General features: G+C 39.1%; 1 protein-coding gene across 2 annotated transcripts in view; it reads left to right on the top strand.

The window, feature by feature from the left end:
* Nucleotides 1–16,462, top strand: part of LOC100253666 (valine--tRNA ligase, chloroplastic/mitochondrial 2) — a 75,706-nt gene that overhangs the window by 17,195 nt on the left and 42,049 nt on the right. For both annotated transcript variants that reach the window (XM_010662006.3, XM_019225095.2), the window contains one exon: nucleotides 12,831–12,906. In XM_010662006.3, the coding sequence (XP_010660308.1) occupies nucleotides 12,831–12,906 (76 nt within the window). The remainder of the gene's footprint in view (nucleotides 1–12,830; nucleotides 12,907–16,462) is intronic.

Here is a 16,462-nt window from a genome sequence, read left to right as displayed (position 1 = left end):
AAGTTTTCCAGGGTTTCTCCCCATATATCCGCTTAGTGGTGAGGAATGGGGAGAGAATCCGTTTTTGGGAAGATTTATGGTGAGGTAACCAACCTTTGTGCTCTCAATTCCCTGGTCTTTATAGAGTTATTTCCGTGAAAAACCTCATTGTTTCAGTTGTCCTTGGCAATTCGTATCCACTCTCTTGGAATTTTAATTTTGGTCATAATCTCACTGATACGAAAATTGAACTCTTTCAGAGACTCATGTCCTCCCTTAGTTCAGTGCATTTTTCTCCTTTTGTGGTAGATTCAAGAGCTTGATCTTTGTCCTCATTAGACTTTTTTACTGTTAAATCTTTTTTCTTGGCCTTGTCAAATTTCTCAAATCATGTCTTGTTCATTCTGGCCAAGTTTTTGTGGAGATCAAAAGCCCCTTCAAAGGTTAAGGCCTTTGCTTGGTTAGCAGTACATGGGAAGGTAAACACCAATAACAAACTGCAGTTGAGAAGACCTTACAAATCCCTTTGTCCTCAATGGTGCATGCTATGCAAAGGAAATGGAGAATCGATTTACCACCTTTTTCTACATTGCCTTTTAACTATTGGGCTTTGGCACAAGCTCTTCAATCTAGCAGGGTTGGATTGGGTTCCACCAAGGAGTATTGAGGACATGATGATTATTGCTTTTAGAGGTTTAGGGAATTCAATTAGAGGCAAGAAGACACTTTGGCAAATCGCTTGCCTCACTTTGTTGTGGATTGTGTGGTAAGAGAAGCACTAGTATTTTTGAGGATAAGGGAAGATCGGAAGGGATGTTATGAGATTTACTTCATTTGTATTCCTTTCTATGGGCCTCTTGTATTGTTGCTTTTAGAGGAGTTCCGCTTAGTGTTTTACAACTTAACTGGACTGCGGTTTGTGATCCAAAAGTTTGAGATAGTTGGGGATTATCTTTGTATATAGTTTTCTATAGTGGGGTGTATTCTTACTTTGATCAAATTCTGTATTTTGAGGGAAGGACCTCTCATCCTTCTCTTGTATCTTTACTACTATTAATACATTTTTTTTTTGTTTCTAATTAAAAAAAAAAAAAAAAAGAATACAAAAGAAGTGAAAGAGAATTTCAATTAATTTTTTTCCTTTATTATATCATATTCAAGTACCATTCAAGATTTTTTCAGTTGACTCCTTGTGTCCTAGAATTTGAGATGTGAAGGATCAAACAATTACACACATACCTACACATAATACCCATACCCAAACCCATGTAATATAGGTTGAATCAATGACCCAATGGTTATATGAGACATTATCATGATTGAGTAAAATTAATAGAGCTTAAGTTCCTAGTTTGTTCCAAATTTTGGACAAGGTCTCCCATTAACTTTTGGTGAAAGGGGCATTATTAAAGGTTGAGCTATTCCATCTGGTGCGTTAGTTGTAGGTTCAAAATTATTGGTGGTTATTCTTTGAGACACCTTCTTATAGGGTTGGTTGCTTCCTTTTTCATAAGAGAAGAAGGTTTTCCATATGGTTTTTAACATATTTCTCTTGTATGTCTCTATTTGTTACAGTAGTCACATCACCTAGTGTCTTTCCTCATGTCTTTTTTTCTATGCTTTCTTATGACCAGTAGCAGCAGAGTTAGCACTCTCTTGAATTATTTTAGTGTTGTGCTTTCTTGTGAAATGGGTTTCATCATCATAGTTCTACGATCTTCTTCACTGCTCGCATAAGAGAAAGCTTCATTGAAAGATGGAAAAGGTTCCTTACCAAGTATTCAACCTCTAGCCTCATCAAATTCAGGATCAAGCCCACCTAAAAATTAAAAGACTCAGTCTTGCTCCAAGATTTTTGACAACATTGTCACATCCTCTAGTGTCTTCATTGCTAAAAGTTAATGTAGATCCAATTCTCGCCGTAAAACCTCTATCGTGTTGTATAGTGAAATCTCCCTGCTTTGTATTGTGAATTGTCGTCTTCAACTCAAATATACTAGTAGCATTTTCTTTCTTGGAATATGTCCAAGATATCACAACCCAAACTTCTTTAGTAGTATAAAGGAATAGAAAAGGTTTATTGATCTCATGTTACATAGAGTTGATCAACCATGAGAGCACCTAGGAGTTTTCAGCTTCCTATAAGTTGAAAGAAGGATATGAGATTTTCGGTGCCTAAATGCTATCACTCAAATACCCATATTTTCTTTACTATTAGGGAAAAGTTGCACAACTTGTGACCACCTAAGAGATATCCTACCATTTAGTTTTTTGAGAGTTATTTGGAGGGTTGGATTATCATAATGGTGGTTGGATTATCATGATGGGTGATAGATCTAGGCCACTGGGTTGTTTTAGTAGGAGTTCCTTTAGAAATTCATGCCATTAGAAAAAACAAAAAGGTAGAAAGAGAAGAAAGAAATGAATGTAAAGGTGATGAAGGGAATGGTAGTGATGAAGGCCAAAAACAATGCTAGGAAAGGATTAGCTCTGATGCCATGTGGATGAAGAAATGAAGACAGAAGAAAATGATCCCGCACTTGATTAGACTAAAGAAATTTATAAAGTATAAATACAAGATCTGTACAATTATTTGAGGAAAGAAAAAAAGTCTAATATACATTTATACAATCCCTAGAAATATTTCATGTTCTACACTTTGCTAAACTTACCAAATATACACAAAACATCGACTAAATTAGATTCTATGAATCTCGACAGATTCAAGAACATATCTTGAGTGAATTTAGTAGGGATTGATATGTTCTTTCTTAAAAAAGGATGGAGAAGACGTAGAGGTTCTCTCTGGAAAAGATGGCATTCCGGGTTAGGTTTGAAGGTGAGTCCGGAGGTACATGATTATAACTTTCAGAGTATAGTAAAGGCTCTGTCTTCTTTTTAGGCTTTGGGAAGGAACAGGTTGGCTGGTTAATTGAGTATTTGGTGAAGGCTATTGTGTTGAAGAGTTTCATGGGTTTCAACAGAAAATACAGAGGAAATTCCGAAGTTCACTTAATGGAGGTAAGCTTCCACAACAATGGTAGGTTTATCAGTCTTTTGGAGTTTGCCTCCAAAAGAAAGTCAACTTTTCTGATAATCCTTGAGGGCGAGAAAGGCAAGGGTTGGGAGCAACTAAAAAATGCTATTTCTTCAATGCTGGTGGTCCCTTCCTCGATGACAGTTGAAAAGGAAAGGTAGTGCAGGGATGAAAGTATAAAATACAAAAATGTGGGTCCTTTGCAAGCGTAGTCGAAGAGGAAGGACTGAGGAGAGGAGGTACTGTTTCGATTAGGAGGTGGGCGAGAGTAATGGTTTGCGAGTGTCTTGTATCTTTGTTGATTGGGCTGAGGTTGGTCATGCTTTAGCGAGATTCTTGGGGCAGAAAGGCATGGTGACTATCATCCCTTTCTCTGTTGGACAAGGTTTATTTTTTGTAGAAACAGTTGAGGAAGCCTCTTTTCTTCAAGAGTTTAGGATTTTCAAGATTAAGGGAGGGTACACAATCCAATTGAGAAGGTGGTCTCCTAGGGAAAAGACAAAAGTTTTGGGGAAGTTCAGAAGAGGATGGATTGATTTGCATGGTTTGCCCTTCCATTTATGGTTTGAGGAACATTTGAAGAAAATTGTGGAGAAGGGGACGATGGTAGAGATTGATTGACGAACTGTGAAATTGTTTGACCTTTCTAAGGCAAGGGTGAAAATATCAATGAAGGAACACACTGTTCTTATTGCTTTGGTTGAGGTGAAAGATGGGGGGTGGGTTTTTATGATATCAATTGTAGTAGTTGGAGTTGAAGACGAAAGGTGGGTTAGAGGAATGGCTGAGTCGACTCGAAGGAGGAATGAGTCCCACTCAAGGACAGGTGGCAGAAGGATGATTGAGAAGGAAAATCTAACTGCTAAGGGTTAGTCTTTTAATGGGGAACTTAGCAAACATCAACGTGGAGTAGAAGGTCAAATGGGTGAGGAAGCCTTTAAGGGGACGCATGGCATAAGGAGTCTGTTAGTGGGGAAAAACTCTCCCACCCTCCCTTCTCTTTAATTTGAATTCAAATAAAGAGAGTAATGGGACCTTTAGGCCAACACTATGTGGTGAAGATGTGGCCGGCGGGGGTAAGGCCTATTCAGGTGTTAAGGAGTGGTATCAGGCTTCAAATACTGTGTAGAAGGGAAGGGCCCATTTCTCTTAAGAACCCGCACCTTTTTGGTTGAAGCAAAAGTGGGCCGGGAGAGGGGAAATAAATTAAATGAACGTTGACTTACGATGTTGGGTCAAGAGTGTGGGAAAGGCTCTTTATGTAAAGAAGGCTCCTTTCTGCTTGTTTCACTTGCAAAAGGGACGATAAGCACAAAGGCCTCTTCTTCTTAGCTAGGGGGTTTCGTTCCAAAAATTGGTTTGAAGAAGTCGCGGACAAGCCCTAGCCTTTCAATTTTTGGTTGCCGACAAGGGCTTCGAAGACAAAGTGGGCCTCCATAGAAGAAAGATCTAGTTCCAGCACAAGATGTTTTGTCACAGGACATTGCTCTTGAAGTGGGGTTACAAAAGGCACGAAGGTTCAACTTAAGTCCTCTCACTTCTAAATGTCGATTAGGGCTTCAAAGAATAAGTTTTAGGGAAGGGGCTTTGTTGACAGTTGGAGACACGGGTATGAATGAATGCCTCGTTCAGTAAATGTCTTCAGTAAAGGTAGCTAATCAGCTTGGAGGGAAGGCGAAATTTTGCTCAACTCCTAACATTGTAGATAAAGGAGATTCTAAGGGAATTAGGGGTTTTGCTCATTGTGGCTCTTCAATCCTAGTTTTTCCTTCTAGTCTAGTAACTAGAGCAAAAAGGTAGTCCTTAGAGGGGGCTTGTGGTTTGTTGGTAGAGGAAAACAAAGAGGTAACTTTGTCTTCTTTCTCTTAATCATCATTTCTAGCTCTTCCCCCCCTCCTCTGTCTTGGCACATCAACCTTTGTTTTATTTTGATCTCGCTCTTCCCAACCTAGTCAATCTGTCTCAGTGTCATACTGAATTCCAAATAGTATCTGAAGTGAATTCCAAAAAAAAAGGACAATGGTGCTTTGTGTGAGTATTTTGTTGGCAATCTTGACCTAGATATTGGGGAGTCCTAATTAGCTTGTCCGAACCAAGTGCGTAAGGGTACTAACTTCCTTAAGACTCTACCCAGTGTGCCTAGTGAGCCCCCTAACCTAATTACAGAATGCCTTGTTGAAGCTGAGTTTTCCTCTTTGGGTGGGTTTTGAATAGAGGGTTTTCCGCCCAGCAAAATGGCTAGAGTTCATTTGGTCTTAAGTTCTATGAATGTCAAGGTATATTCTTCTTTGAGATTCGTAGGAACTGGTTCGAGGATTAGGGACAGAGGGGTTTTTGTCATGAAGATCATCAATCGGAACATTTAAGGATTGGGTTATAGGAAAAAACGAAGGGTGGTTAAAGATTTTTTGCGACATGAGAACCCAAATGTCATAATGTTTCAAGAAACAAAAATGGAGGTGTGTGATAGGAGGTTTGTTGGTAGTGTTTGGACGAATGGGAATAAGGATTAGGCTTCTCTTCCGGCTTCTAGGGCATTGGGAGGGGTTTTGATTATTTGGGATTCAAAGAAACTAAGTAGTGGGGGGGTGTTAACAGGTTCCTTTTTTGCCTCAGTCAAGTTTTTGAAGGATGGCATTGGGCCCCTTTGGATGTCCTTAGCTTATTGTCACAAGATGCTTCAAATGACCCTCCCCATGGGCTTATATTAGGAAGTGGGAAGCTTCTAGAGGCCCCTGGAGACATCTACACTTAACTACAAAGTGGAAGAGTATGGAAGCTTCTAGAGAGGGCTAGAGATGTCCACACATCTTTACACTTGGCTAGGAGAGCATTGGAATAGCGTGGGGTGTTCTAGAATCTTCCAAAGTTATCTTGTACGTAGACTAGTGTAGGAGCTTCTAGATTATTCTTGATTTGTAAGGAACCTTTCAAGGTTCTAGAGACTTCCTAAGGTGCCTATAAATAAGTTAAGGCCTCATTTGGCTAAGGCACCATCCAAAAACCACTCAAGAACCTAACCAACCAAGTAGGTGAGTTCCCAAAGCACTTGTAAAGCTTCCATTCTTTAAGAGTTGCCTACTATGCCTTCTAAAGTTTCCAAGTCATGAGCATCTTAGCCTAGCAAGCTAGCTAAGCATTGGGAGTAAGGCTGACTTAGCAAGATCAAGTGTTTTGACTTGTCTAAGTGCCGCACGAGCTTAGGAAAAGACTAAATCCATGATAGTTGGTATCAGAGCACGGTTGCGAAGTGGGCATTGTGAAGGAAGCATGTCGGGGTCCAATGTTGAGGATGCTAGTGAGCAAACTCATGGAAGGGAGACCGAGCCTACTGCACGGGGCAGGGGTAGGAAGGATAAGTCTCGTGATGTCGTTGTCAACATGGAGGCAAGGTTAGCCAAAGTGGAGCTAGCCATGGCGGACACTCGGGAGGGGTTGGACTTGATCGAGCAAGGCATGGAGAAGGGTATGAAGGATCTTAGGGAACAAATCCAAGACCTTCGTGAGGAGATGCTAGTCTCACAGGTTCAACCAGTGTCACACGAGGAGTTTGTGTCCTTCCAAGAAAAGGTCTTGAGCATGCTTGCTAGCATGGAGTCAAGGATGGAGGCCTTGGCCACTCGAATGGAGTCCCAAGACTAGGAGGTTAGGTAGGAGTTGGCCATTTACAAGGCTGCTGTGTTGGCACGAGTCATGGCCACACAGGAGGCATTGAGGGTGGAGGTGCCAAAGCCACAAGGGTTTAGTGGCAAGCGGGATGCCAAAGAGTTGGATAACTTCTTTTGGCATATGGAGCAATACTTCGAGGCTATCTCACTAACTGATGAGGCGGCTAAGGTAAGGATTGCAACCCTCTACCTTACTAACACAACTACTCTATGGTGGTGTAGGAGGTTCGCTGATATGGAGAAAGGCATTTGCACCATAAAGACATGGGAGGATTTCAAGAGGGAGATCAAGAGGCAGTTCTACCCTGAGGACATGGCCTACCTAGCTAGGAAAAACATGAGGTGTCTCAAGTACACAGGCTCGATACGTCACTATGTCAAGGAATTCTCTTCGCTCATGCTTGAGATTCCTAACATGATTGAGGAGGAGTTGTTATTTAACTTCATGGATAACCTGCAAGGGTGGGCCGAGCAGGAATTAAGGTGTCGAGGTGTTCAAGACTTAGCCACTACTATGGCAGTAGTAGAGTCTTTAACGGATTACAAGAAGGGAGACTCCTCCAAGGTTGAGTCTTTAGAGGATAGCCATGCCATAGGTGGGGGAGACGATGTTTCAAGGGACCACAATGCTCCTAGAATGGGATCAGGCAAGATGCCTAACCTCCGGGAAGGAAGGAGTTTATGCCTAAAATCAAATGCTTCCTGTGTGACGGTCCACATTGGGCACGGGATTGTCCAAAGAGGAAGGTGCTCAGTGCCATGATCGAGGAGAGGGAATAGGAAGACGAAGCACATATGAGCTCGATGCAGTTGCTAGGTGCCCTCCAATTTAACCCAAAGCCTAGTATACCTAAGACCTCCTTACTATCAAGGGTGCAAGTAAAGGAAGCAAAAGGGAAGCGAGCTGAGGTAGCCTGCACACACATAGACAAAGTCACCAAGGGAAAGGTGAACTCGATGGGCAGGAGGAAGCACCACTCTAAGCATCGAAAGAGCAAGGGTCTGCATCCATTCAAGGCCTCATGGGAGAAGGAGGAGGTGAAGAATATCCTGGTTGAACAGGTCACCAGGAGACAAAGGGTCCCTACTGTGATAGAGTATCTAGTCCAATGGAAAGGACTAAATAAGAGGTAGGCAAGATGGGAACATGTGGATTCCTTGAGAAGGTTCTGGAAACACATTGAGAGGTTTCAAGAAGAGGCAACGAGGGGGACGATGGCATAGGTGGGGGAGAGTGTTACAAGATGCTTCAAACAACCCTCTCCATTGGGTTATGTAGGAGGTGAGAAGCTTCTGTAGACCCCTGGAGACATCTACACTTAGCTACAAAGTGGAAGAGTATGGAAGCTTCTAGAGAGGGCTAGAGATGTCCACACATCTCTACACATGGCTAGGAGAGCATTGGAATAGTGTGGGGTGTTCTAGAATCTTCCAAAGCCATCTTGTACATAGACTAGTGTAGGAGCTTCTAAATTATTCTTGATTTGTAAGGAACCCTTCAAGGTTCTAGAGACTTCCTAAGGTGCCTATAAATAGGTTAATGCCTCATTTGGCCAAGGCACCATCCAAAAACCACCCAAGAACCTAACCAACCAAGCAAGTGAGTTCCCAAAGCACTTGTAAAGCTTCCTTTGAGCAATAAAAGCTTCCATTCTTTAAGAGTTGCCTACTACGCCTTCTAAAGCTTCCAAGTCGTGAACATCTTAACCTAACAAGTTAAGCATTGGGAGTAAGGTTGACTTAGCAAGATCAAGTGTCTTGACTTGTCTAAATGTCACACGTGCTTAGGAAAAGACTAAGTCTGTGACATTATGGTCCAAATAATTCCATACTTAGGAAGGATTTTTGGGTGGAGCTCTTGGACCTTTTTGGCTTAACCTTTCCATTTTGGTGTGTGGGGAGTGATTTTAATGTCATAAGGGGAATTTCAGAAAAATTAGGTGGTTTTGAATTAACACCTAATATGAGGAACTTCGATGGTTTCATAAGAGAAAGTGGGTTAATTGACCCCCCTTTACTGAATGCTTCTTTCACTTGGTCAAACATGCAAGATTCCCAAGTGTGTAAGAGATTGGACTGGTTTCTATACTCAAATGAGTGGGAGTAAAATTTTCCTTAAAGTCTTGAAGAAGTTCTTTCTAGACAGACCTTGGAGCATTGCCCGATTGTTTTAGACACCAATCCATTCAAGTGGGGACGAACTCCTTTTAGATTTGAGATCATGTGGTTGCGACACCCAAAGTTCAAAGATTGCTTTAGTAGTTGGTGGAGAGTTTTTTAGGGTGATGGGTGGGAAGGACATAAGTTCATGAGGAAGCTATAATTTGTTAAGTCCAAATCAAAAGAAAGGAATAAAGAATCATTTGGAGAGCTAAAGGAAAGGAAAAAGAGCATCCTTAATGATATTGTTAACATTGATGTTGTTGAGCAAGAAGGGAATCTTTCTCATGAGCTTTCAACACAAAGGACTTTGAGAAAAGGGGAGTTGGAGGAAATATTGTTGAGGGAAGAAGACAAAAAGCTAGGGTAAAATGGGCAAGAGAAGGGGACTGCAATTCAAAGTTTTTACACAAGGTGGCTAATGGTAGACGAAATATGAAATTTATCAAGATCTTGGAGAACGAAAGGGGAATAGTGTTGGATAATATTTATAGTATCTCAGAGGAGGTATTGCATTTGTTTTAAAAAGCTTTATACAAGCCCCCTGGATAGTCTTAGAGGGTAGAATGCTTAGATTGGTCCCCCATCTCAACAGAGAGTGCTTCTAGGTTGGACGTCCCTTTTACCAAAGAAGAGATTTGTAAAGTCATTTTTCAGTTAGATAGGGATAATAAGGCACTAGGGCTTGATGGTTTTACCATTACTTTGTTTCAAGAATGTTGGGATGTGATCAAGAAGGACTTAGTGAGGGTGTTCGTAGAGTTTCACAGGAGCGGGATAATTAATCAAAGCACTAATGCCACTTGCATAGCTCTAGTGCCCAAAAAAAATCGGACAAAAAATTTTTTAGAGTTTAGACGTATTAGCTTGATCACTTGTCTGTACAAGATAATAGCCAAAGTCTTATCAGGGTAATTAAGAGATGTACTCCATGAAACTATCCATACTACTCAAGGAGCTTTTGTTCAAGGGAAGGAGATTTTGGATGCGGTTATGATAGCCAATGAGATAGTGGATGAGAAAAGACACTTAGGAGAGGAAGAAGTGGTTTTCAAAATTGGTTTTTTAAAAGGTATATGATCACGTGGATTAGGATTTTTTGGACCATGTATTGGAGAGGAGGGAGTTTAGTCCTAGATGGAGGACTTGGATGAGAGGTTGCTTGTCCTTGGTAACTTTTGTAGTCCTAGTGAATGCTAATGCCAAAGGGTGGGTCAAAGCAACTAGAGGATTGAGACAAGGAGATCCTCTGTCCCCTTTTCTTTTTACTATCGTAACTGATGTGTTAAGTAGGATGATGTTGAGAGCAGAGGAAAGAAGTCTGTTGGAGGGCTTTAGTGTAGGTAGGAATAGAACAAGAGTGTCCCATTTGCAATTTGCAGATGACACCATTTTCTTTTCTAGGGCCCATGTGGAAGAACTACGAACTCTTAAGATTATCTTGTTAGTGTTTGGGCAAATATCTGGACTTAAGGTCAATCTTGACAAGAGTACCCTTTGTAGCATCAACCTCGATCAGGATTATCTCACTAGGTTGGTATTTTCACTTGATTGCAAGGCTTCTAATTGACCTATTCCCTATGTGGGTCTTCCCTTGAAGGGGAACCCAAAGGCTTGTGTTTTTTGGGATCCAGTGATTGAGAGAATCTCGCGAAGATTAGATAGATGGAAAAAGGCTTATTTATCATTAGGTAGAAGGATAACTCTCATCCACTCATGCCTTTCTCATATTCCTAGCTACTTTCTATCCTTGTTCAAGATTCCCATTGTAGTGGTTGGAGAAATTATAAAGAGACTTTCTTTGGTTAGATGTTGGGGAATGCAAGAGAGACCATCTTATTGGTTGAGATTTAGTGTGTAAGCCAAAGGTGGAAGGGGGATTGGGGCTTGGGAAGATTTCTCTAAGGAATCGTGCTCTTTTAAGGAAATAGTTGTGAAGGTTTCCTAGGGAAAGTTCTGCTCTGCGACATTAGGTCACTCTAAGCATATATGAGACACATACTAATGGATGGGATGCCAACACTATAGTCAAGTGGTCACATCGTTGCCCTAAGAAGGCTATTGCACAGGTTTTTCAGGATTTTACTAGGTACACTCGGTTTATGGTGAGAGATGGGGAGAGAATTTGTTTTGTGGGGGGACCAACCTTTGGGCTCCCAATTCTAGGACTTTTTAGAATAGTCACAGCTAAAAATCTTCCCATCTCTTCAATTTTTGGGTCTACTTTTCTCTTCTCTTGGAACTTTAATTTCTGTCATAACCTTTCCAATTCCGAAATAGAAGAATTAGAAAGCCTCATGTCTTCTCTTACTTGTTTGCACTTAACCCCATCTATTCTAGATGTGAGAACTTGGTTTTTATCTTCTTCAAGGTTATTTATAGTTAAGTCTTTCTTTTTAGTCTTGTCCCACCTTTTTTATTCATCTCCTACTTTCCCTACTAATTTTGTTTGGAAATCTCAAGTCCCTTTTAAGGTTAAGTCATTTATCTGGTTAGTGGTACACAAGAAGGTAAATACTAATAACATGTTATAGTTGAGAAGACCCTATAAAGCTCTTAGTCTTGATATTTGTAAGTTGTGTATGGAAATCAATAGATCATTTCTTCTTACATTGTCCTTTGACGATGGGGCTATGACAGATTATTTCAAATAGCCAAGATGGATTGAGTTCCCTTGAGAAGCATTTGTGACATGATGACCATTAATTATAAGGGATTGAGAAGATCCAAGAGAGGTGTAGTATTGTGGTAAATCTTTTGTATCGCTTTAATTTAGGTTGTGTGGCGGGAAAGAAATGCTAGAATTTTTTAGGACAAGACAAGGAATTAAGAGGTTTTAGAGAATACCATTCACTTCCTTGCTTCTTTTTGGGCATCTTGTACCACAACTTTTAAGGGCATTCCTCTTAATGTGGTTCAACTAGATTGGTTAGCAGTGTGTAGCTCCAAGGGCGTGGGTTAGTAAGGAGAGGTTGTTTTTTGTAATTACCAAATGACTTTTTGCTTTTGGTATTAAGTATGTTTATCTTTCGTTTGTGGGAGGATTCCTCATCCTTCTATTATACTTCTTAATTCCTATTTCAATTTAATGCATTGCTGTTTCTTAAAAAAAAAAAAAGGAAAAAGAAAAACAGATCTTGAAGTTCTCTCTTGCAAACAAAGGTCAACCAAGGAAATAACATTTAGAATTTTGTTACCAGCTTTTTGTTTCCAAACTATGATCTTTGGATTCTCCAACTCCATTCAATGCACCCATATCAGCACAACATGATGAGTGTGGGTGTTAGATCCTTGTTCAAGTCTCCTATTTTGCTTAGGTGTAGCTGTCTAGTTTTGATTTATTTATTTTAAACTTCCTTAGGTAATAATTATATTGAAAGAAAGGAGAGTTTGTTGTTAAATGAATTTTTATGGTGATATTTAGGAGTAAGGAAAAAAAAAAGATTTGAGATGAAAGAGAAAGGAAGGATAGTTCTTATTAAAGATATCTTTTCTTTTGATTGATTTCTTATTAAATTTTCATTTTTTTCCCTTTTATTATGTCGTATCCGAATTTCCATACTCTTTTTTGAGATCCTTTATCCAAGTCCCAATATCCTACAATTTGTAGATGTGAAGTATTAGACATTTAGATACATACTCGGACCTGACACCCACATCAAGCCCATCCAACATACTCTCCAAAGTTTTGATATTCAAAGCTTTATTTTGTTTCCTGTCATATTGGCAGCTAAACAGTGCATGAGATGGATCACCTAGAGAAAATACAAGCAATTTTCTTACATATCACAACCTTGAGTCTTTTCCTTTTTAATATGCTTAAATAAACATAATCTTCAATTGATCAACTAATTTTTTTTTTGGCATTTTAGTCAACATTTTAAGACATGTATTCCACTAAATTTCAAATTACATCTATGTCATGCAGCCTTACATAGTTTGGTTACTGATGACCATTGTTATTGTGGTGTTTCTTTTGAATGAAGGAGTGACTATTTGACAATAGCTACAACACGCCCGGAGACTTTATTTGGAGATACCGCCATTGCAGTACATCCTCAGGTCTGGTAACTTGCTTATGCAACACGTCTGGTTAGGAGATAAATATGTACACCAGTTGAAAGAAGTTTTGCATCTATTATGCCCATGAAATTCTTTGAACCATTTTCTGCTTTTGGTTGCAGGATATAGTCTCTTTTTCACATGTTTTCCCTGGGATTTTCGCTTATTAATTTTTATTTTCAAACATAGGATTTTGATTAGTCGTTCGTCTTCTTTTTCTTATTTTTAACATTTATTTTGACTACATTAGTGGTTAGATTCAAAGGATGAACTGTTTTGTATTTTTAAGGGAAAAAAGAGAATTATAATAAAGGAGAAAATGGATGTATGAGAAAGGATGAGAGATCCTTCAAAAGGAAACACTACAGAAAAATAACTCATTTAATACCCAATAAAGAAAAGCCATAGGGCCTTATTGAGGAAGAAAGTCCTAAACAAACTCTAAGAACAAAAGGTTCCCCTCTTAGCTTAAACTACACATTTCCTAGTTAGCCATCTTCATCTCCTCCAATGGGGCATTTTAAGCCTCTAGAAAGATCAATGATACACTTCATTCACTATCTAATATGGTAGGTGCTACATCCTAGGGGATAGTGAACACTTGGGTAAATTTGACTGTCCATTTAGGTAGTTTTCTAGGTCATTCTTCTAAAAGAAAAACCTATAGTGTTGACAATCCCAGCAACAAAGTAGTTTTAGAGACCTACCAATGTAGTCATAGATGACTTGGGACCCCCACCTTGTCATGATCAAGTCGTAGATGTAGAAGTTATTGTTACTTTGTTAGTACCAACAATGATGTCTTTTAGAGCTTGAAATCAGCCAAGTTTGGAGGTCCATAGTAAGATTAAAGATGACACAAAATTGAGAACTCTTGAAGATACAAAATTGTGGATGTTAAAAAACATAAATCAAGTGTACTAAAAACTCATCCATTCCAAATGTTTTTAATCTAGCTGATCCAATGATCTCTAAGAGTGAAATTAAAGTTCTTGAAATTGGATAGTTATGTCATATCTCCCAACTAGAGCCTAAAAATGTAGAGGTAGCTTTGAGAGATGAATCATGATTATCATATCATGAGCTAAATCAATTTGTTATGAATGATGTGTGGTACGTAGTTTACAGGTGTAGAAACACTAATGTCATTGGTACCAAATGAATATTTAGGAACAAACAATATGAGAATGGTTTCATAGGGAAGAATAAGGCTAGGTTAGTAGCCCAAGTGTATTACTCAAGAGTGAAAGATTAAATGGAGAGACATTTGTTGATTTATATCCTATCCATCTTGCTTTGCATTGTAATTGTCCATCGTGTACCATAGTGAAGAATAAGGCTAGGTTGGTAGGCCAAGGGTATCATTAAGAGTAAAAGATTAAATGGAGGGACATTTGTCCATCTATGCGCTATCTACCTTGCCTTTCATTGTAATTGTCCATTTTTAAACATTATTATTAATGCTTCTGAAATGGACCATATACTTGAAAGAAAAGGGTTCAGTTCAAGATGGAGGTCTTGGATGAGGGGATGTTTATCTTTGATGATTTTTGCAATCTTAGTGAATGGAAATGCCAAAGGTAAGGCATACAAAGGCTTAAGACAAGGAGATCCTTTTTCCCCTTTTCTCTTTACCATTGTGGTTGAAGTTTTAAGTAGGTTGGTAGTGAGAGTAGAGGAAAGAGGTTTATTTGAGGGGTTTCTTTTTGCAATTTGCTGACGACACTATCTTTTTTTCTATAGCTTCCTTGAAAGATCCACAATCTCTTAAGCTAATTTTGTTGGTGTTTAGGCATCTATTAGGGCTAAGGATTAATCTAAATAAGAACACTCTTTTTGGAATCAACATTAATCAAGATCAAACCACGAGGTTGGCTTTTTTGCTAGATTATGTAGTCTTTGAGTGGCCTTTAACATATTTGGATCTTCCTTTAGGGGGAAAATCCAAAATCAATTTCCTTTTGGGATCTAGTGTTAGATGGAGTCTCTAGAAGGTTGCATGGATGGAAAAAAAAACTTTTTTTGTCCTTAGGAGGTGGAATTACCCTAATTCAATCTTGTTTGTTAGACATCCTGAGCTACTTTTTATCTCTTTTCAAGATTCCAAGTTCAATAACTTTAAGGATTGAAAAAATACAAAGATGTTTTCCATGGTTGGCTTTTGGGGAGGGTAAAAGGGATCATTTGGTTAGTTGGGACATAGTGTGTAGGCCTAAGGAGTTTGGTGGGCTAGGGTTTTGGAAAATTACTCTGAGGAACCAAGCTTTATTAGGGAAGTGGCTTTGGAGATACCCTAAGGAAAGTTTTTGCCTTTGGCGTTAGGTTATCTTGAGTCTTTATAGGACACATCCTAATGAATGAGATGCTAACAATATAGTCAAATGGTTAAATCATTACCCTTGGAAGGTCATTGCATATATTCACTAAGTTTTTTATACACACTCTCGCTTTGTGGTGAGTTATGGGACCATAATTCATTTTTGGAAAGATTTGTGATGGGGGGACCAACTTTTATGCTTACAATTTCCAAGACTTTCCAAAGTCACCACAACTAAAAACCTTTCCATTTCAGCCATATTGGGTAATGACACCTCTCTATCTTGGGATCTTATCTTCCGCTGGAATCTAACTGATGTGGAGATTGAGGATCTTGAAAGACTAATGTCTTTACTTTCCCATGTACATTTAACTTCTTTTGTTCCAAATGTGAAAGCTTGGGTATCATCCTCTTTAGGAGTATTTTTAGTAAAAAAATTTCTTTTAGCCATATCCAATTTCTCATATTTTGTTCCTTTCTACCCAATTAATTTTTTGTGGAAATCAAGAGTCCCCTCTAAGGTCATGGCCTTTGCCTGGTTAGTGGCATATAAGAGGGTAAATACTAATGACATATTATAGTTGAGAAGGCCTTTCAATGCCTTTAGTCCTGATTGGTGCATCCTATGTCAGAGTAGAGAGATGATTGATCATCTTTTCTTCCATTGTCCGATTACTTTAGGATTGTGGCATAAGATATTCTTACAGGCTGGAATGACGCGGGTTTAGCTAGGCAGTATTCACAATATGATAGTGATTTCTTTCAAGTGTTTTGGGAACTCTATTAGAGGGCAAGACTTTTTGGAGGATCATGTGTCTCTCTTTGTCGTGGATTGTGTGGAGAGGAAGGAATGCTAAGATTTTCAAGGACACTTGGAAGATGCTAGAGATGATGTGGGATTTGCTTCATTTCTATGTTTCTTTTGGGGTTTACTGTGCAAACGTTTTTAAACCTTATCCTTCGAGTATAATTCAACTTAGATGGCTATCGATATGTACACCCAAGGGTTGGGTGTACAGGGTTAGGAGATGTTATACTTGTATAGACTTTTTTGTACCTTTTGCCTAGCCCTCCTTGTATAGTGTATAGATTTCTTCAAGTCTTTTTGATCCAGTCTGTATATCATGGGGTGGATTTCTCATCCTTTTTATGTTTTATTCTTTCTTAATTAGTACATCTGTTTGTTTCTGATAAAAAAAATAAAAAATAAAAAATAAAAATTAATGCTTTTAAAATAGA

The sequence above is a fragment of the Vitis vinifera genome, chromosome 14 (genome assembly GCF_030704535.1).
Source record: "Vitis vinifera cultivar Pinot Noir 40024 chromosome 14, ASM3070453v1".
Taxonomy (NCBI): Eukaryota; Viridiplantae; Streptophyta; class Magnoliopsida; order Vitales; family Vitaceae; genus Vitis; species Vitis vinifera.
This window is presented reverse-complemented; position numbering and strand designations above follow the sequence as displayed.